This window comes from Epargyreus clarus, unplaced genomic scaffold (assembly GCF_041222505.1).
Source record: "Epargyreus clarus isolate Ecla_fem2 unplaced genomic scaffold, WU_Ecla_fem_2.2 ptg000016l, whole genome shotgun sequence".
Classification (NCBI taxonomy): Eukaryota; Metazoa; Arthropoda; class Insecta; order Lepidoptera; family Hesperiidae; genus Epargyreus; species Epargyreus clarus.
The window spans coordinates 4,765,844-4,785,825 of record NW_027332224.1 but is presented as its reverse complement, the minus strand read 5'-3'; the positions used below and the strand labels follow the sequence as shown (position 1 = coordinate 4,785,825).

Here is a 19,982-nt window from a genome sequence, read left to right as displayed (position 1 = left end):
TGGTAGAACCCTTTGTGGTTCGACTCCGGCGGCACCACCGCCACTCCTATTTCTGCCTTATAACAGCAGTGTTGAGCGCTGCTGTGTTCCGGTTTGAAGGGTGTGGTAAGGGAGATATACTTTTCCGAAGCGTTCCAGCTTAGTCCTCAGGGGTAGCGGCGCATCTGTGGCCGACCTCAGGTAGGAATATCTAATCCTATCTACATTTGTTTTCGACAATAAATATAAGGATGATTATAGTTTAATAATTTGCCAAGTACGAGTCGAACTCGCACATGGAGGCTTCCGTACTACCAAATGTTCATTATTTTTATTCATTTTATGATTTTCAACAATACTTAGTCATATGAAACAACAATATATGGCGTTGGGGTGATGATGAATGATACGTAAATTTTCAACAATACTTAGTTATATAACACACAAATAGATGGCGTTGGGGTGACGATGGGACGACGATTATACGTAATCAACGTATAATTTTATTAAAATAAGTATATTAAAATATGTTTTATGGTTCTTATTATGTTTTATGGTATTTATTATAATACCAGTTACAGTAGTAAACGTATTGTGAAAATTTCAACCGTGTTCCTAGTACAGTTTAACAGTTAAATCGAAAAATGCCGAAAAAAAACGATACATCGTATGGAGACTCCCTTTAATATTCAACTTTATTTTATTTTGAGTATTTGTTGTTATAGCTGCCACCGTTATGCCTCCTCTGTCAAAATTCCAAGTGTCTATCTATTACGGTTTAAGCGGTAGAGGCCTGTGACAGACGGACAGACGGACGGACGGACAGACAGCGAAGACTTAGTAATAGGGTTCCGTTTTTACCCTTTGGGTACGGAACCCTAAAAACTAAAAACCAGGCCAGAATCGCACAAGGAAAATCGTTAATCCTGATTCCTGACGATCATGATGAGGAGAATAGGATAAAATTATTAAAATATTGTATTGTCATCGGTTTGTGATAATTGATCAAAAATTTAAATTAATCGGACCGTTTAAAGTGGGTCAAAATCTAGTTCAAAGATTCTTTTACATATATACATTCATTTCAAGCTAATAGAAGCTTGGTAAAAAGAGAAATAAAAGATAAGCTCAAAAACATTATTGAAATCCATGAAAAAAATTTTGAACAAAGCAATCTTCCATCTAAATTCAAGTTTTTAGAGACTTGATAAGGACAGAACTAATTCGTACATAAAATCACACTATCGTTGACCATATTATCTATATACTTATTACTTAGTTTTACGCGCTCTTTCTACTTGTATAATCAAAATTGCGCTACTATAAAAAAAATGGTTTTTACTACCCAAAATTTCCCTTAAAGCTATACATACTTTTTTCGCAAAATCGAGTTATACAATAAATTCATAAATTTATATCATGACCATGACCAAAGATGGAAATTTTACAATTTTTAGAAGGCGAAAATTAACGGATTAAATCACTACATACTGTTTATTTATAACTGGCGATATTCTGTCGGCATCGCTCGTTAGGTGTGAAAATAAGTGACGACCGATTTTGAATGTATTTTTTTATAATATAGAAGTAGCAGACGAAATGCGTCGCTATCACTGGAAACACTGGGAACTAAGCAGAAATGCGTCGGACAAGTTTGTCTCTCTTACCCAGCATCCCACACCCTTCAACACAGAACACAGCAGCGCTTAACACTGATGTTATTAGGCAAAAATAGGCGTGGCGGTGGTGCCGTCGGAGTCGCACCACAAAGGGTTCAACTTCAAACATCGTTCACCTTTAATATGATTCCATCATCGATTGATGACATTGAATAGGTCCTCAGATGCATTTGTGATTAACCAGTGGATGATGAATGTAGATGTCCACGCGTGGTGATGACCACTTAAATAAAACAGACATTTGAAATACTGAATACTAATACCGAAACTAAATATTTATGTCGCTTGAGATCTTAGGAATGTTATGAAGAAGGATTAGGCCATAGAAAAATATATGTTGAATGACTTAATAGAAATTAAGTGATCTCCACTAAGCAACTTTAACAATAGCAGTAGTACCCAGCCGTTTCTTTCAATAAAAAGTAACTATTATTTAACCGATAGAGGACAATAATGTTTTTCGAGCATATGTATTTTGGTATGTATATATGTCTCATTATATGGCCTTCAGTCCAGTCGGCTTCACAGATATTTAACATAAGAGTATGAGGTGTTGTAGAATTCTTCTAAATTATGAGAGTAATATAGACTACAACTTTAAGCTTTCGGGTTTTAGTTTTTATAATAATTACTACTTTGTATAGACCGCGAGGAATTGTTAGTAAAGAAACTAAATCACTTAGTATGCTACAGATTTATATTTGAGTATCATTTCAAGGTTCAGGTGGTTCTTAGTAGATGTATCCAGCGCCGTAGGGACCAGCACATCCGCAGGCGCAGGAACCAGCGATGGAGACGGTACCACCAGCGCAGACGGGGCCACCGAACTCAACAGCACCGAGGATGGGCACCTGTCCAGCGACGAGGGTGGTACCCGCGACGGGCAGCTCGCCAGCGACGGCGACCTCACCGATGCCAGCGCCGCCGTAGGCTCCGACGGGTCCGGTAGCGAGAGGGCCGGCGAAAGGTCCAGCGAAGGGTCCAGCGAGAGGTCCGGCCCAGCCAGCGCCGAGGGGCCCAGCGATGCCTGCACCGCAAGGACCAGCCAGAGGAGCGGCTAGGGGTCCGATGCACTGACTGAAGACATTCTGCAAATCATCATTAGTTTGGATATAGAAATGAAATAAACATGGTACTTTTAAAATACACACATACATTCAAATACAATATAATGTTGAGTATCAATGGCAGTGATAGACTTATGTCTGAAACGTGACCTGTCAATTCCGGGGTTCCTTGGATTTAAATCTTAGGCCTGTGATTTTTCATTTATATCCCTCTTAGAAATGAATTTTCACGGCTTGGCCCCTAAGCCCCTCTCATTCTAAGAGGAGACTATGTTCAACAGCGGTACTGTGAATGGTTGATGACGGTGATCCAAGAATAATAATGTCTCCCTTATTTGAATTTCTACAAATCTTCAAATCAAAAACAAAAACTGATTATTTTGAACTTACCTGTACCAGGCAAGCCTGGACGCAGAGGAGAGCGAAGGCGAAGGTGGACATGATGGTGTTTATTCAACGGAGATGTTCTCAGAATGACTTGTCAGCGATGCGGCAGTACTTTTATATGGCGCAGCGTCTGCTGTAACACTGACCAATGTTGCATGTGCATGGAAACTGGTGTCGAAATAGTCGAAGATAGAAAATTCAGTAATTCCAATAATCACACCTCAGTACGAATTATACGTGATGTTTTTCAAAGTTGAAATTGTTTCGAAATATATTCTACCTACTTTTCCGGAATTTTGTAGTTTCATATTGCACGATATACAAATTGATATTTCGAAAACTTAATTAAAATGAGCCATGTAAACTTGCTGTTACATGTACAGACATAGTGCGTTTCAGACACGGGTCGTAGAAGGCCCCTAAAAACTAAGATTGGTCTTTAATATGGACGTCAGATGGCATCGACAACAAAAGCTAAAACTACTCCATGCTAAATAGTGTTTTTGTAAACTTCCATTTAGTTTCACCTGTCCCGGTATTTGTGATCAAATCTTGAAAGCTTAATTTCACCCACTTCCGAGTGTCCGATTAAGCTGAAATTTGTAAAGTAATAAAGTAAGTATAAAATATGTAGTAAAAGCTTGTTTTTAACACGCTTTTATTAGCTTCAGACGTATGTATGTTGGTATGTTGGTATGTTAGTATGTAACGGAATCTTTCAACATGATTTTAACCCCCTTCAAAACGTCGGATTAACTCGAAATTTGGCATACTTATTAAGGACCGATGACAATTCAATATTTTAAACATTAATTAATAGTTTTGTACCATTGTCCTTATCAACATCCTCTGGATTAACGATTTTCGAGGCGAGATTTTTCAAACACCTTCAGCAAAGTTCATCGCAACTTTAGATTGCAAATAATTATTGCTATTTAGTTTCAATAGGCGTAACTTTTATATCGTGATTTTTAGTTTAGAAAATAATAATGTCATTTCCCTATAACTCAAATGTTCTGAAACATATATATAATGCCCTCTTGTAGAATGATTTTTAGGATTCCGCACTCAAAGGTTAAAACGAAACCCTCTGCGGTCTGTTCGTCTGTCGTTGGGCTTTATCTCTTAAATCGTAATAGATAGACACTTGATTTTTATTTTACAAACGATGAATAATGGTGGTCGCTATAACGATAAATACTAAAAATTAATAAATAATTATAGTTCAAAAAACTAAAAAACACGCTTTTATGATAAAATCAACTAAAAAGTAGAAAATAATTTTCAATCTAAGAATCAATTAAGGAACAGTAAATAGTATAATTGTGGAAAAAGTGTGGGGTGCTTTTCGAACCTGATAAATGGAGCACCCCACATACCCCACATACCCCATCATAAAAGCGTGTTTTTTAGTTTTTTGAACTATAATTATTAATAAGATTTTTTCTTTTGATTTTATTATAAGTAGTATAAATATCAAATTCTGTATTAGATATAAGTCACAAATATTTTTCTAAAACAATACTTAAGTAGTTAAATCATTTTCTAAAATCATAAGCAATTAAATTGTATATTGCGTTATAGTTCTTGACACACTTAAATTTCAAAGTTTTTGTCACGTACGGAGTAACATGTAAGTGATAAAATGTACTATAAATACCTCAACAAGAAACTGTAAAAGCATTCTTGTGTTCAAGTATCCAACAAACATGTCTCTGAAGACCGTCCTCGTCCTCTGCGCTCAGGTGCTCCTCATCCAGGTAAGAAAAAATCAACTTCACAAAATCACAATTGAGAATTAAAGTTTGAAGTGACGTATATTTATTTTTGCATTTTTTCGGTCAAAAACTAAAATGTTCCCATTTATTTCTCCAGAGCATCTCCGCTCAGTGCATCGGTGCCCCATGGGCCGCCGCTCCCCTGGCCGCCGGTCCCTGCGGCTCCCCTTGTGGCGCTTGGGGTCTTGGCCCTTATGGTGCTGCTGACTGGGCTCTCGCTCCTGCCGGCTGCCTTGCTGCTTCCAACGGTCCCGGTGTCGCTGTCGCCACCGCCTCTCCCCTCATCCCCGCTGGAGTCTCCGTCCTGTCCGAGAACGTCTACGAAGGCACTCTGGCTGCTGGCGGTGCTCTGCCTTTCCTCGGTACCGTCGCTATCGAGGGCGCTCTCCCCACCGCTGGTGCCGGTGCTGTCGCTTACGGCTGCGGCAACGGAGCCGTCGGTATCACCGCTGAGGACATCGGAGCTGTCGGTTTCGGTGCTATCGCTGGACCCTTCGGCTATGGAGCTGGTCTCGCCGGACCTCTGGGTTACGGAGTTGGTCTCGCTGGACCCTACGGCATTGCTGGTCCTGGCTGCGGCTGTGGTGCTTTCTACTGAAACTTTCTTTTACCAAAAGGAACGATGAATTTTGACGAATAAATAAATGCATTTAAAAAATATATAATTTTTGATATTCAATAATGCCTTCCTAAAATAATATTTTAAATATGAATCTTAATGTAACCTTCCAAATAAGGGCACTTGTGTCAGCTGAAAAAGTCATGGCATTCCTTCAGTGTGAGTTTAGTCAGCGGAATCAAAGCTTACAACTTTGTGACGATTTCCCGCTACTCAAGAGATAGCGCCACGAGTATTCTGAATCACGCTATCTTAGATTTCTAAACATCTTGTACATATACAAGTTCCGAACTGAGACTGTCGGAGAATCATCTAGACCACAGGGAAATCTAGCTTTGCCCAAAATTTATATAATCGATAAGACCATTCATAGAGTTTTTAGTGACATCTGAATACGTTTGTTCGTCATCCAAGAGGACCATAGAACAGGCACACAGCACCACAAGATCGATTAATATTTATTCTTAACCACCTTGCGTCATAACCCTACTATAACCTCAATAGAAATTAGAAAACAGCTTTAATACTTTCATTAACTTTGCAGTCAGATGTTTATAAGAAGACTAGAAGAAACTAAAATCTCTAAAACCACCCGATCGTCACAAATTGACTTGAGCTCAGAAAATGGTGCCCCAACATATGCGCAAACATTCGCAATTAATTCAATGGTGACCACGCTCCATGCAACTGGGTTGAAATATCGGCAATAAAGAAATGAAAAAAAGCATATCGTGAGTTCCCGTTACATAGTAAAATGGTAATATAGTCAAAATCTTATAAGAATGAAATCAAAATTGTGTTCCGTGGTAAAATATGAAAGAAGCGCAGCCTGATAAAAGGAATTATTTCAGTACAGTTTCATTAAAGATGAAGCAGAATAAATATAGTCTAAGAAACTAAAGTACACATTTTTATATAAATCAAACTAGAAAGTGTCATAATTATATTGATCGTAAGGGTAAGGATGTATATTGATCTCTTTCTACTGCAAAACGGAGTTACTCACTGACAAATATACAAGTGAAGCTAATATAAAGCGTGCAAAAAGAAGTCGATCATTATATTATTATTTTGTCCTTATTTCTTCATAACACCAGTTTTAAGAGCGCAGAAGAACAGAAGTATTCTTGTGTGAAGAGTTTAATAAGGGAGACATTATTTCCAACATACATTCATACACCGACTTCAAGTAGAAATCTTATCTAATCAGGGTTGGTTACAGATTGTCATGGACGGTAGTAAACATTTGCCATCGGGTCGACTGCATCAACATCAACCCCTTACTGCCCTACTGCCGGGGACGGGTTCTCTTCTCAGAATGAGAAGTATTAGCCCATAATCCACCGCGCTGGCTAAGTTCGAATTGGTAGACTTTTTTGATAGAAAAGTTTTTTTTAAGATTTCCTTCTGAGATATTTTCCTTCACTGTTTAAGCAAGTGATAATTAATTTGTAATGTGCACATAACTTTGAAAATTAGAGGTGCATGGGATTTGAACCTCGGACCCTTGATCAAGAGGCCGAGTTTCTTAAACATTAGGCTATCACTGGCTATTACTGCACTGGTGGTGGACTGCATGCTCATCTGCTATTCCTATGTTATAAGAAACTAAATAGCCAATGATATATTTATTAGTCCCTCTATAGACCAAGAAGTTTTTATTGGGATACCATAAAATGAATTTATGGACGAAAAAATCTTTATCATGCTCAGCAAGGACACATGCTACAAAAATTTAAAACGATTGTAACCCCAGTATAGGACGACCATTTAGTATTAAAAAAACCTACTTATAGAGCTTTATACAAACCAATGCCGGATAGCTTGATTTAGGTGTCCGGAAGTTTTAAATTTATGATATTTATCTACAATAATATTATAAAGAGGAAAACTTTGTTTGTTTGGTTGTAATGAATAGGCTCTAAAACTACTGGACCGATTTTAAAAATTATTCCACCATTCGAAAGCTAAATTACCCACGAGTAACATAGGCTATATTGTATACTAATATATTTGATAAATGGATTTTGAGGCGGTACAAAGTTTGCCGGGTCAGCTATTATGCTAATAAAGTGGTTGGCGACAGCAAACACATCTATTACAAGCTTGAGTTAAAACCCCTATTCTATGAAAAAATGTTTACGGATGTATATGTCCATCTTTTGTTAATATTATTAAAAGTGAATAGAATGTAGGAAGCATGCGTTAATTCCTTATGAAATAAATGTATAATTTACACCGTTAAATCTCTTAGAATCCTATCAGATTACAAATAAAAAATGTGCAGTTATATTTTTCATGAATGCATTTATTTATTCGTTGTCGGGTAAAAGAAATGTTCAGTAGAAAGCGCCACAGCCGCAGCCAGGTCCAGCAATGCCGAGGGGTCCAGCAAGACCGGGTCCGTAGCCGAGAGGTCCGGCGAAACCTCCATAGCCGAGGGGTCCAGCGATGGCGCCAAAACCGATTCCTCCGATGTCCTCAGCGGTGATACCGACGGCTCCGTTGCCGCAGCCGTAAGCGACAGCACCGGCACCAGCGGTGGGGAGAGCGCCTTCGATAGCGACGGTACCGAGGAAAGGCAGAGCACCGCCAGCAGCCAGAGTGCCTTCGTAGACGTTCTCGGACAGGACGGAGACTCCGGCGGGGATGAGGGGAGAGGCGGTGGCGACAGCGACACCGGGACCGTTGGAAGCAGCAAGGCAGGCGGCAGGAGCGAGACCCCAGTCAGCAGCACCATAAGGGCCAAGACCCCAAGCGCCACAAGGGGAGCCGCAGGGACCGGCGGCCAGGGGAGCGGCGGCCCATGGGGCACCGATGCACTGAGCGGCAATGCTCTAGAAAATAAATCGGAACATTATAGTAATTAACCGAAAAAGAAAGAAATTTACACATAAAAACAGCAGCAAATTTTCAGTTACTTAAAAGTATTGGAAGAATAGCGAAAGAAAACAGAAGAAACATAACTTAATCATAAAATTAATCATGTCATATATTCAAAAAGGTTTTTCTGATTACATTTGTCACATTCAGCCTTAGCTCAAAATTGCTTGATTTTACTAGAAGTGGATTTGTTACCTGGATGAGGAGCGCCTGAGCGCAGAGGACGAGAACGGTCTTCAGAGACATGTTTGTTGGATACTTGAACACAAGAATGCTCTTACAGTTACCGGCTGAGGTATATATAGTATGTTTTATCACCTATATATTACAGTACGTGACAAAACTTTTGAAATTTTAGGATCAGTGTGTCAATTGTAACGCAATATGTCACAATTTATTGTTTATCGCTCTGGTAAAATTTTAGTCAATGTTTTGAAGTTTATGTCTGAAATGTAGTTAGTAAACGTGTGGTTGGTCCAATATCAAACACTACTTGGGTCATTTTTTCTATCATGGGCTTAATTAGATCACATAGAGCAATAACTTTTTTATGTACTCGTATAATATAGCAGACGAGCATGCACTCTATATATTGAGATGGTCAGTATCAATTTATTTATAATATAAGAGTAGCAAACGACCATGCACTCCACCTGATGGTAAGTGACTTCTGCCCCCCATGGACATCTGTAATCAACCCCAGATAAGATTAGAGTTCTATCTAAGGTATGCCACAGATACGCCCCCGTGAGGACTATGCTGGAACGCCTTGGAAAAATATGTTTCCCTTACCCACAACACAGCAGCGCTTAACACTGCGGTTAGTAGGTAGAAATAGGTTGTTCCTGTAGTTCCGGAATTAGAATAGGGCTACGGTATCCCCTGCCTGTCGTAAGAGGTGACTAAAAGGGAGCTTCCGGGGTTGGCGAGCAAGAGTGGGAGCTCGAACCGTCCAGTAAGCGACCCCGGGAAGGACGTCGGTATGTGTGGTTGCATACCGTCGTAAACACCAGAGAGTGTGGGAGGAGCGAAAACTGCTCTCTCAGGGCTGAGCCCGAACTCCGACTCCGGTAGCGTTCCGTCGGAGATCCCGGAGTATCTAACAGGCGGTGGTGCCGCGGGAGTCAAACCACAAAGGTTTCTAGCACCATTAACAAACACTTTATCAACATCAGTCAGATACTCCATATCCATACTTTCCACCATAGTCCATACTTTGCTATGAATATTGGTAAAATCCAAACTACAAGCAGAGGTATTCGAAAATTCTAAAAGAACCCCTTATAGTTCCTTTCCGGCAGCATCACCGTTGAAGGTGGTAGAACCCTTTGTGGTTCGACTCCGGCGGCACCACCGCCATACCTATTTCTGCCTAATAACAGCAGTGTTAGGCAATGCTGTGTTCCGGTTTGAAGGGAGACAGACTTTTTCGAGGCGTTCCAGCTTAGTCCTCAGGGGTAGCGGCGCATCTGTGGCCGACCTCAGGTAGGAATATCTAATCCTATCTGGGGTTGATTACAAATGTCTTTGGGCGGCAGTAGCCACTTACCATCAGGTGGACTGCATGCTCGTCTGCTACTTCTATATTATAAAAAAAAAAACACCACCACATCTATTTCTGCCTAATAACAGCAGTGTTAAACGATGCCGTGTTTTAGTTTGAAGGATGTGGTAAGGGAGACTTACCACACGCGTGGAGAGGGATACTTAGGGGCGCACATGTGACCGACCTCAGGTAGGAATATCTTATCTAAGTAGCCACTTACCGTCAAGTGGCTGTGTCTGGTACTCGTACGTTCTATGTCTGTAGACACCGACGCTCAAAACAAATGCCATCGGACTTATCATAATAACCATGGGACATATTATTGAGCTATTAAATATTTCAAAATCATCTATATGAACATTGAAAAAATCACGTAAAATTTCTACTGAGTTATTATTAATAACATTTAATTTTCTATGTATGACTTTTTCGACACCACTTTCCATGCACATGCAACATTGGTCAGTGTTACAGCAGACGCTGCGTTATATAAAAGCATTACCGTGTCGATGGCAAGTCATTCTGGGAACATCTCCGTTGAATAAACACCATCATGTCCACCTTCGCCTTCGCTCTCCTCTGCGTCCAGGCTTGCCTGGTACAGGTAAGTTCAAAATCATTTTGTTTTTAATTCGACTTCCTACGAAACTTTTCCACTAACTACCATATAATTATGTATACACTAGCAATTATTGTTAAAAAAAAGCGTATGTAGAAAATAAATTAACTGAAAAGGGAAGTAATATAGCTTACAATGTAGACGAATCCAACGACACTTCATAACATGATAACAGTCATAGACTGTAGGACGTGCTAAAGATTCACATACAAATACTCGAAAAACACAACCCTGCCCAGTCAGGTACAAATATAAAGATTATTTCTATTTAAGAACTTATAGAAGTTCAAATACCATCCTGGTTCACATAATTTTCATAATTGAATAAATATTAAAAAAAAGTCTATAATTTTCAGAATGTATTCAGCCAGTGCATCGGACCCCTAGCCGCTCCTCTGGCTGGTCCTTGCGGTATCGCTGGACCCCTCGGTGCTGGCTGGGCCGGACCTCTCGCTGGACCCATTGCTGGACCTTTCGCCGGTCCTCTCGCCACCGGACCTGTCGGAGCCTACGGCGGCGCCGGTATCGGTGAGGTCGCCGTCGCTGGTGAGCTGCCCGTCGCCGGTACCACCCTCGTCGCTGGACAGGTTCCCATCCTCGGCGCTGTGGAGTTCGGAGGCCCCGTCTGCGCTGGTGGCACCGTTTCCATCGCTGGCTCCTGCGCCTGCGGATGTGCTGGTCCCTACGGCGCTGGCTACATCTACTAAGAACGACCCAATGCTTAAAATTATACTTACCAATAAAATATTGTAGCATACGATCTGATTTAGTTTGGTTTTTTCTCATTTCCTGATAGACCATAAAATTGCTCTGCTTTTAAAAAGTTTGCATAAATTTAATGTGAAATAACAAGTATTGTGAAATATTATAAAAAAATCAACAGTGCGATTCAGAACATGCGGATATACTGTCATCTGATAGTGGATTTAAAGACAGATTTCTATGACAGTTAGTATATTTAGATAATTTTGTTGCAAGTCGCTTCTAGATGGCGCCACAGTGCATGAACTTTGAAACGATTTAAAAATAATTATATTATTTCATACTGCAAATAAATGATTTGATTTATTTTGATTTGCGGATTCTGAAACTGTTTTGTTTCCAAAAATGTTTTTATTAAGAAACCGTTGATTTTGCTTTGAAACAACTGAACCAATTATAACTTTTAATATAGATACAAAAATTTTAATATAAACGATATCCGTGTTTTCTGGAAGTAATATTGTTAATCAAGGGTTGATTAAGATAAAAATATATATACGATCGAATTGAGCAACCTCCTCCTTTTTTGAAATCGGTTAAAAAGGACACCTCTATCCTCAATTTCCTTAATGGATTAAGCCACTTATAGTCGTAAAGAAACACATATACATAAAATATAGGAACACATGAACACACATGAATATAAACACAGGGACACATAACAGGAGGGAATCTTTTGTAATTGTATCATACAAAAGTGTGGCACAATAAAAAAAACACGTAACTTTCATAACAATTTATTAACTAATTAGTCTAAAAAACAAACGGAGCATTGAACCCGCAACCACAGGAGCAAGTTCCAGACACTGACACAATACCACCAGCTGGTATAACGCCACTGAACTCCACAGCACCCAGGATAGGTACCTGTCCAGCGACGACGGTGGTACCGGCGACGGGCAGCTCCCCAACAACGTTGACTTCACCAACACCAGCTCCGCCGTAGGCCCCAAGTGCAAACGGATCTAAGCCTAGTGGACCTAAAGGTTCCGCTATGCCAGGGTACCCTGGAGCTAAGTTAGGGTACCCATAGCCTGGTACACCTGGGCCTATGCACTGAGAGAAAACAGTCTGAAAATAAAAATAAAATTGATGATATTGTCGTTAAATAATTTAAAAAGCAAACAGTATTTCCATTGGACGTTAAGTGAATGTTTGTATGGACATCTGAACCCAACATGTCCCAACTCCATATAGAACAGGTTCTACTTGAAGCTAATCACAAATATGTTGTCACTCCCGAGAACTAAGCTCGGCTCATATGAATCAGTGGAAATCTTTATACATAATAAGATTTCTTTGTCTTTAGCAAACACGACAAAATTATGAAATCTTTGTGCTTTGTCTCATGTGTACAGTAAGAAATGAGAGAAATGCATTTTAGGAGTCTGTTATTGGACAGTTAGCTTGTTTTTGCTCTCTCTCATGTGTGTGTGTGTGTGACTGCGTGTGTGTGTGTTAGACTCGATATGGATTCCTAGTGAAGCTAAGTCAAGCACAATTTCAACACCACGTAAATATGCTTCATACATGTTTTGAGTTGTAGAAAAGAAAAAAATGATTACCTGATATAAAAAGACTTGAACACAGAAGACCAAAAGACCGTAGGAAACCATCGTGTTGTGTGAAGGAGCGATTAGCTTCAAATAATTAAAAGAAACATTTCCAATGATATTTATACTGATAAGTATTACATATGAGTTAATACTGATAACGTTGCATGTAATAGTTTTCATAATCAATCCTTTATCTGAAATTTGATTATGTTATTGTGACAGCCTTTCGTATATATAGCCTTTAGAGTATCGAGGTAATCATACCACAATCATCTTTCACATCAAACAAACAAACAATCAGACAAAATGTTTGCTAAGGTTGTACTTGTTTGCGCTTCGGCCTTCTTTGTCCAGGTGAGTTATATTTTCTATTTCCATACCATCCATGTATTAGCTAGCCTTAGGAGATCGACTTTTGGTCATAGGTCCCTTAGCGGCAGCTGGACCAGGCCTGTGCTTTCTGTCTTCAGTGGCTATCCACTTTGAGTCATCCAACCACTTTTTTTTTATAATACAGATGTTAGTAGCGTGCATACAATCCACTTGTTAGTAAGTGTCTAGCAACACCCATAGAAATCTGTAATCAACCCAAGATAAGAATCCTACCGGAAATCGGCCACAGATGCGTTGCTACCCCTAAGAAGTAAGTTGGAAAGACTCAGATTAGTACACCTTCCTTACCAGTTATCACCCTTACCCCTTCAAACCAGAACAGAGCAACGTTTAAAACTGCTGTTATTAGACAGAAACAGGTGTGGCGGTGGTACCTCCTAAGTCAAAACACAAAAGGTTCTATCACCTTCGAAAATCTGATAAAAAATATCTTTCATTCCTTTAGGTAGGATCTACATTTCTACATGGTTACAGACATTAATAGCTCGAATCCTCTTTCTTAATCTTGAAATAGAACTGATAATGAATTAATCGTTTTACAGTCAATCTCCGGCCAATGCATTGGAGGACCATACAACCCCGGCTACATTGGTAATGGTTTAGCTGCTCCTGGTTTAGTAGCAGAAGCTGCCCTTGCTAATGGATTGGGTTACGGCGCACCCTTCGCTCCGGGAGTAGGATGTGGTCCCTTCCCAGCCATCCCTGCTGCGAGTGGCGGAGGATTCCACGTGACGAGCTCTTCACCAATCGCGCCAAGTGGGGTATCTGTCCAGACTGATAGTATGGCTATTGAAGGACCTTTAGCTGTGTCCGGTCAACTGCCCTTCCTTGGAGTTGTTGCTTTAGAAGGACCTCTGCCTATCGCTGGTCAAGGTGTGGTGTCCTATGGTTGTGGAAACGGTAACATTGGCATTGTTAACGAAGTTGGTCCCGCTCCCGGTCCTGTGGGATACCCTAATCCCGAATTCGGTTACGGTTACGGTTACAATGGTTATCCCAATGCCCTTGGATGCGGCTGTGGGCCCTACTACTGAAGTTAATTTTAACTGTTTTGTAATTGTATGTGTTATGTAGTTGTAGATGCACAGTTTATATTTGTGTCGTTTTAAGAGAAATATATTTTTTTGATATCTATTTCTTTGCATTATTACAACCCGGAATTGAAGGTTTACAAAAATAGATTTCGCGAACATATGGTTACCTCATGTGTTATTGACGGCAAGAACTGCTTGCCCCCAAAAATAAGTATAGCGGGGTACCTCCTCGGTCGAAGTATACTTATTCTAGTAATTTTGAAACTCCGAGAAAAGATAAGATGATATAGAAATCAAATTAATACCAAAATAACCGTATATTTTCAATCATACACACTCAAAAAGAAGTATGTATGAAGAAATGGGAAGATTATAATATAATCCTTAGTGGTTCAATTCTGGATACACCACCACCGCACCTATTTTTGCCTCATAACATTATTGTCAAGCGCTGCTGTGTTGGTTTGAAGAGTGCTAAGGAAGATATACTTATCTGAGGAGTTTCAACTTAATCCTCAAAGATAGCATTAATCTATTCTTCCTCTTTCCGCCTCATAACAGCAGCGTTAAATGCTGCAGTGTTCTGTTTTGAAGGATGTGGTAAGGGAGACATACTTTTCCGAGCCGTTCTAGCTTAGTCCTCACGGGTAGCGGCGCATCTGTGATGACCTCAATTGGGAATCAACTTATCTGGTGTTGATTACAAATGCCCATAGGCAGAAGTCACTTACCAACAGGTGGACTGCATAGTGCATACCCGTTTACTACTTCTATAATGTAACAAAAACTCGTACCCAAAATAAAAGTATATGTTTAAAGTTCATGGTTCGAATCTGGAGACAACACTGTCACATCCAATTTGTTGGCGAAATAAAATGTCCTTAGGATTTTTTTGTTCGTCTATTTGTTAAAACGTATTTGGATAAAACAGTCTTATAATAATCAAATTCATCCTATTAATATTATAAAGCCGAAAGTTTGCGAGAATGAATGGGTGGGTTCTTGTAGCAAAAACGGATAATCGAATTAGGATGTAACTTTCCAATAACAATGCTTATACATCGGAATAACATTTAAATGAAAATGTATAAGGCTATTATAAGACTTAAAATACAACAATAAAACACAATCATAGAATTAGGTCAGCCACGTGGTTTAATTAATAGCCCTAATCTCACGTTTAATTACGAAATATTATATTGAATGTAGGTTAATTAGTATATAAGCGTGGGTTTTCCAAACAGATCATTGTGGAATCATCATTCAACAAACATGTCTACTTTTGCCTTCTTCGTCCTCGCTGTTCAGGCCTGCCTGATCCAGGTGAGTTGTGTACTGTCCCACTGGGTTCTAGTCTCCTCTCTGACTAAGAGAGATCTAAGCTTTAGCCGTCCTTTACGCTGGCCAAGGATTGGTAGACTTTTTACACCTCGGTTTTCAATCATTATTGTCCTAATTCTGGGCAGGTTTGTCCTCTCAGAGTGGGATTAGGTCATAGTTCATTGAGTGGACCAAGGCCAAATTGTTTGACTTTACTTAACTTTATCTTCAATCCATTACTGCCTCACTGCTGGGCACTGGTCTCCTCTCACAGTAAGAGAGATTTAGGCCATAGTCCACCGCAGTGGCCAATTGCAAATTGGTAGACTTCACTCACTTTTGAGATCGTTTTTAAAGAACTCAGTACTAACTAACGATTTGTTCCTTCATCATTATACTTAGCAAGTGATCAATAATTTGTAATACGCATTAAGCTTTGAGGAATTAAGGATAAGGATTCTAACCTCAGATTTTTCGACTAAGAGGACATGCTTTAAATAGACGATTTTTACGTATATGTGAACCTTATTTATGAATAATCATAACTTTCCAGACCGCATTCAGCCAGTACATCGGAGCTGGTCTTTACGGTGCTGGAATCGGCTACGGCTATGACGGGCTAGGCTATGGTTATGGCGGACTTGGCTGTGGCGGCTGCGGAGGTCTGGGCTACGGCGCCTACGGTTACGACGGACTGGGCTACGGCGGACTCGGCTACGGTGCCTACGGTTTCGACGGACTCGGCTATGGCGGACTTGGCTACGGCGGACTTGGCTGCGGTGGAGCGTACGGCGGCGCTGGTATCGGTGAGGTCGCCGTCGCTGGCGCGCTGCCCGTCGCCGGTGTCACCGCTGTCGCTGGACAAGTGCCCATCCTCGGCGCTGTGGAGTTCGGAGGCCCCGTCTGCGCTGGTGGCACCGTCACCATCGCTGGTTCCTGCGCCTGCGGATGCGGCGGTCCCTACGGAGCTGGTTACATCTACTGAGATAATCTGACAATACCGATCTGATTTTGAAGCAAATAATAAAAAATAGCATTGCTAAGCCATGGTTTTTCTTTGTCTATATTTAAAAGTCAATATTCGTTTTAAAAGATTAAAAAAATGCTTTTTATGTATTTTTACTTTATATAGGTATTTACATTAATAAGCAACTGACAACCGATATCAAAAAATCATCATTATACAAAAGAACACGCTTAAATAATATGTATCGATAGGCTTATTGTTGAAAATCGCAACTAGGGGGACCGAGGTTCAAATCCCAGACACGCCTCTATTTTTCAAAGTAATATACATATCAAATCCCAATTATCACCTAGTTGAAAACCTATTAAGATATCTGTACGTCCGATAATTCTTGAAAAAAAATTCGCATGTGTATAAAGTTTACCGCACTTAGCCAGCGCGGTGGACTATGGCCTGAAATCCTATAATCCCGAGACGCGACCTATATCCAGCAAAGATAGTTATTAAATTTTGTACTTTTGTGCACAGCATTAAAAGAAACATCACAAAATTAATCTAATATAACACGATTATAGATAGGTATTAAAGTACAGGAGTTAGGTGTTAGAATGAAAGTTACCAGTATATTTTTAAAATTAATTTTAAATAATTATTTATTTATTTATTAATAAGTTGTACAATATAATAATTATTATTAAAAAAAAAACAAGTTTATCAGTAAATATCGGGCCACCTTGAGTACCTTGAGCACATATGTACCTCCACAGCGTCGAGGATGGGCACCTGTCCAGCGACGAGGATGGTACCGGCGACGGGCAGCTCACCAGCAACGGTGACCTCACCCACGCCGGTACCGTAGCCACGATCCCAACAGCCTGGTGTCAAGGGATTGGGTTATGGGCCCAGGTGCTGCATCGTAAGAGTCGAGGCATTGGCTGAATACGCTCTGAAAATTTAGCAATATTAACAACTCCGAATTTAGAACCAACTGAAGTTCAAACACCACGTCGCTATCTATCTAATACCTTTAAACGAGCAATTCTTGTATACATATATGTATATATATATATATATATCAACGATCAACGATCGAAAAACGGCTCCAATGATTTCCTTGAAATTTTATATGCAGGAGGTTTCGGGAGCTACTCGTATAAATCGATCTAGCTTGGTTTTATTTTCAGAAAATGTCGTTTTAACCGTTTTCATTGATTGAAAACCTCCTACAATATCATTCGAATACGAAGCTAAATTTCGCCACCATTTTCGCAGTTAGAATAGCTCAGTCGGAAAATCGGGTGTCTTAAAACGCAGAAAACCCGGGTTCAAATCTCGGTCCGATTGTTTATTTTTACACGCTTTTTATTAGCTTCACTTGTATGTTTGTTTGTATGTTTGTAACCGACTTCTTTGGGCGCGATTTTGACCCACTTTAAACGGCCAGATTTCGTTCAAACTTTGTAGATTTATTTCACAATTATACTATTTACTGTTCCTTAATTGATTCCTAGATTCATTTAGATTTTCTACTTTTTAGTTAATTTTATCATAAAAGCGTGTTTTTTTAGTTTTTTGAACTATATTTATTATTTCTTTTTTTTCGAGTTCCTTCTTTTTGTGAGAAAAATAATTGCACTCGTCACTTTTACAACACAAATATTTATTGATGTGAAACATCTATAGCCGCACGTAAAACCGATTTCTGGCGTGGCGACGCATGCCGCACGCTATACGATGGTATATATATAGTCTATATGCAGTAGTGTGTACGGTGTGGCGACGCGTCGCCATGCGCAAATATCGTAATATTTTATTTTATCATTATGACATATTTAGTTCCTATCACAATATGTTCTTTTCTGCATATTACTTTTACAAAATAATGTCGATGTTTCACATCTGCCAGGCGTCCCGTGACGGCTCACATTGTTTTTTTTGTAGGTTATAGAACACTTTGTTGTTGGAGAAATAGAATAAACTAGATTGATAGAGGAAAAAATGAAAAGCGTGATCCTTTTTTGTTCTTTCGTACGAAACCTTAAAAAACGACTCATCCGTCCCTTTCATCAATACCAAATTGATATTTTATTACCAAATTATTCAAATTTTACTTATCAATTGCGACTTACACCTTCGTACTCATATGTAAATTATTATCTTATGTTACGTTTTTTAATTACTATGGCACATGTTTAGACAATTTTGGGTATAAAAAAGAAAGGCCATATTTTTCAAACACCACTGTTAAACAAACAATCAAAGAAACATGTCTTCAATATATATACTTCTGTGTGTGCAGACTTGTTTCTTTATGGTATGTAATTTTTTTATAATATTGAAGTAGCAGACGAGCATGGAGTCCACCTGATGGTAAGTGGCTATTGACGCCCACGGGCCATGTAATCAAACACCAACAAGATTAGATTCCTCAGGTCGGCTACACGTCACTACCCCTGAGGACTAAGTTGAACGTTTCGGATAAATATCTCATCTCTTCTAAGAGAAATACAGCAACGTTACTTCCGTTATAAAGCTGGAATAAGAGTGTCAGTGGTGACTTCGGAGTCAAGAGTCGTACAGCCAAAACCGCTCAGCTTAGAGTTCCGAAATTTTGCACATGGGTTTGCTATATAGCGTAAATAAATACTATGAAAAGCATTTTGGAAATTCCGCCCCTAAGAGGGTAAAATAGGGAAAAACAGTTTTTTTGAAATCCTTTAATTTTGAAGCAACTACTATAAAATTTAGTATTTGGCTTTCTGGGTAAGAACAAGGACACATCTATCTATCCCCTTTCGAAAAATCAACCCCGTAGAGGGTAAATTAGGGTTAAAAGTTCATTTGAACAACCGTCAATTTTGAAGCAAACACTATGATTTTTTTTTATTTGGCTTGTTGGATAAAAATAATGTAATTCTACACATTACGAAGTAAAATAACGACCGGAACTTTGAATTACTGAAGTTATATATTTTATTGAGCGTAAATGGTGGATTGTTCTTGCGAAATAATAACACAGTTTTAAAAAAAGTTATCCAAACCTATCGAGTAGGATATCAAAATAAAGGAACTTAAAAGATATTCCACATAAATTATACAGATATAAAACACATTGAGATAACTGTCTGACTAAATGAGTAGTTCCTGTGATAAAGATTAACGCAAAGGAAAACCGCTGAACTTTAGAGTGCTCGAAATTTTACTCATAGGTTATTTACTACGAGGATAAAATAGGATAATATTCACGCCTATTTCACCGTTTTTGGAAATTCTACTTTAGCTTTTATAGTGCAGTCGGGTTTTTTGATTTGATTTAATTAATTACTTGTTCTTATTTTTACGTCGAATATACAATGTAATATAATATAGCGCCGTGGTTTGTGAAATTTGGGG

The 19,982-nt window shown here is 39.3% G+C and overlaps 6 protein-coding genes across 6 annotated transcripts; 4 read left to right on the top strand and 2 right to left on the bottom strand.

Moving 5' to 3' along the window:
• Window positions 1–2,389: 2,389 nt before the first annotated feature.
• Window positions 2,390–3,166, bottom strand: LOC140748699 (chorion class A protein Ld5-like). Its single transcript, XM_073081549.1, has 2 exons — window positions 3,116–3,166; window positions 2,390–2,746 (listed from the first exon to the last, which is right to left on the bottom strand). The coding sequence occupies exons 1-2, from the start codon at window positions 3,164–3,166 to the stop codon at window positions 2,390–2,392; spliced, it is 408 nt and encodes a 135-aa protein (XP_072937650.1).
• A 1,655-nt stretch (window positions 3,167–4,821) lies between these two features.
• On the top strand, window positions 4,822–5,488 carry LOC140748503 (chorion class B protein PC10-like). Its single transcript, XM_073081316.1, has 2 exons — window positions 4,822–4,872; window positions 4,988–5,488. Exons 1-2 carry the CDS (start codon window positions 4,822–4,824, stop codon window positions 5,486–5,488), a joined length of 552 nt encoding a protein of 183 aa, XP_072937417.1.
• A 2,360-nt stretch (window positions 5,489–7,848) lies between these two features.
• On the bottom strand, window positions 7,849–8,638 carry LOC140748502 (chorion class B protein PC10-like). The gene is made up of 2 exons (XM_073081315.1): window positions 8,588–8,638; window positions 7,849–8,346 (listed from the first exon to the last, which is right to left on the bottom strand). Exons 1-2 carry the CDS (start codon window positions 8,636–8,638, stop codon window positions 7,849–7,851), a joined length of 549 nt encoding a protein of 182 aa, XP_072937416.1.
• Window positions 8,639–10,491: 1,853 nt separating this feature from the next.
• Window positions 10,492–11,264, top strand: LOC140748501 (chorion class A protein Ld19-like). Its single transcript, XM_073081314.1, has 2 exons — window positions 10,492–10,542; window positions 10,914–11,264. The coding sequence occupies exons 1-2, from the start codon at window positions 10,492–10,494 to the stop codon at window positions 11,262–11,264; spliced, it is 402 nt and encodes a 133-aa protein (XP_072937415.1).
• A 1,917-nt stretch (window positions 11,265–13,181) lies between these two features.
• Window positions 13,182–14,302, top strand: LOC140748500 (chorion class CB protein M5H4-like). Its single transcript, XM_073081313.1, has 2 exons — window positions 13,182–13,229; window positions 13,811–14,302. The coding sequence occupies exons 1-2, from the start codon at window positions 13,182–13,184 to the stop codon at window positions 14,300–14,302; spliced, it is 540 nt and encodes a 179-aa protein (XP_072937414.1).
• Window positions 14,303–15,574: 1,272 nt separating this feature from the next.
• Window positions 15,575–16,607, top strand: LOC140748499 (uncharacterized). Its single transcript, XM_073081312.1, has 2 exons — window positions 15,575–15,629; window positions 16,246–16,607. The coding sequence occupies exons 1-2, from the start codon at window positions 15,575–15,577 to the stop codon at window positions 16,605–16,607; spliced, it is 417 nt and encodes a 138-aa protein (XP_072937413.1).
• Window positions 16,608–19,982: the final 3,375 nt, after the last annotated feature.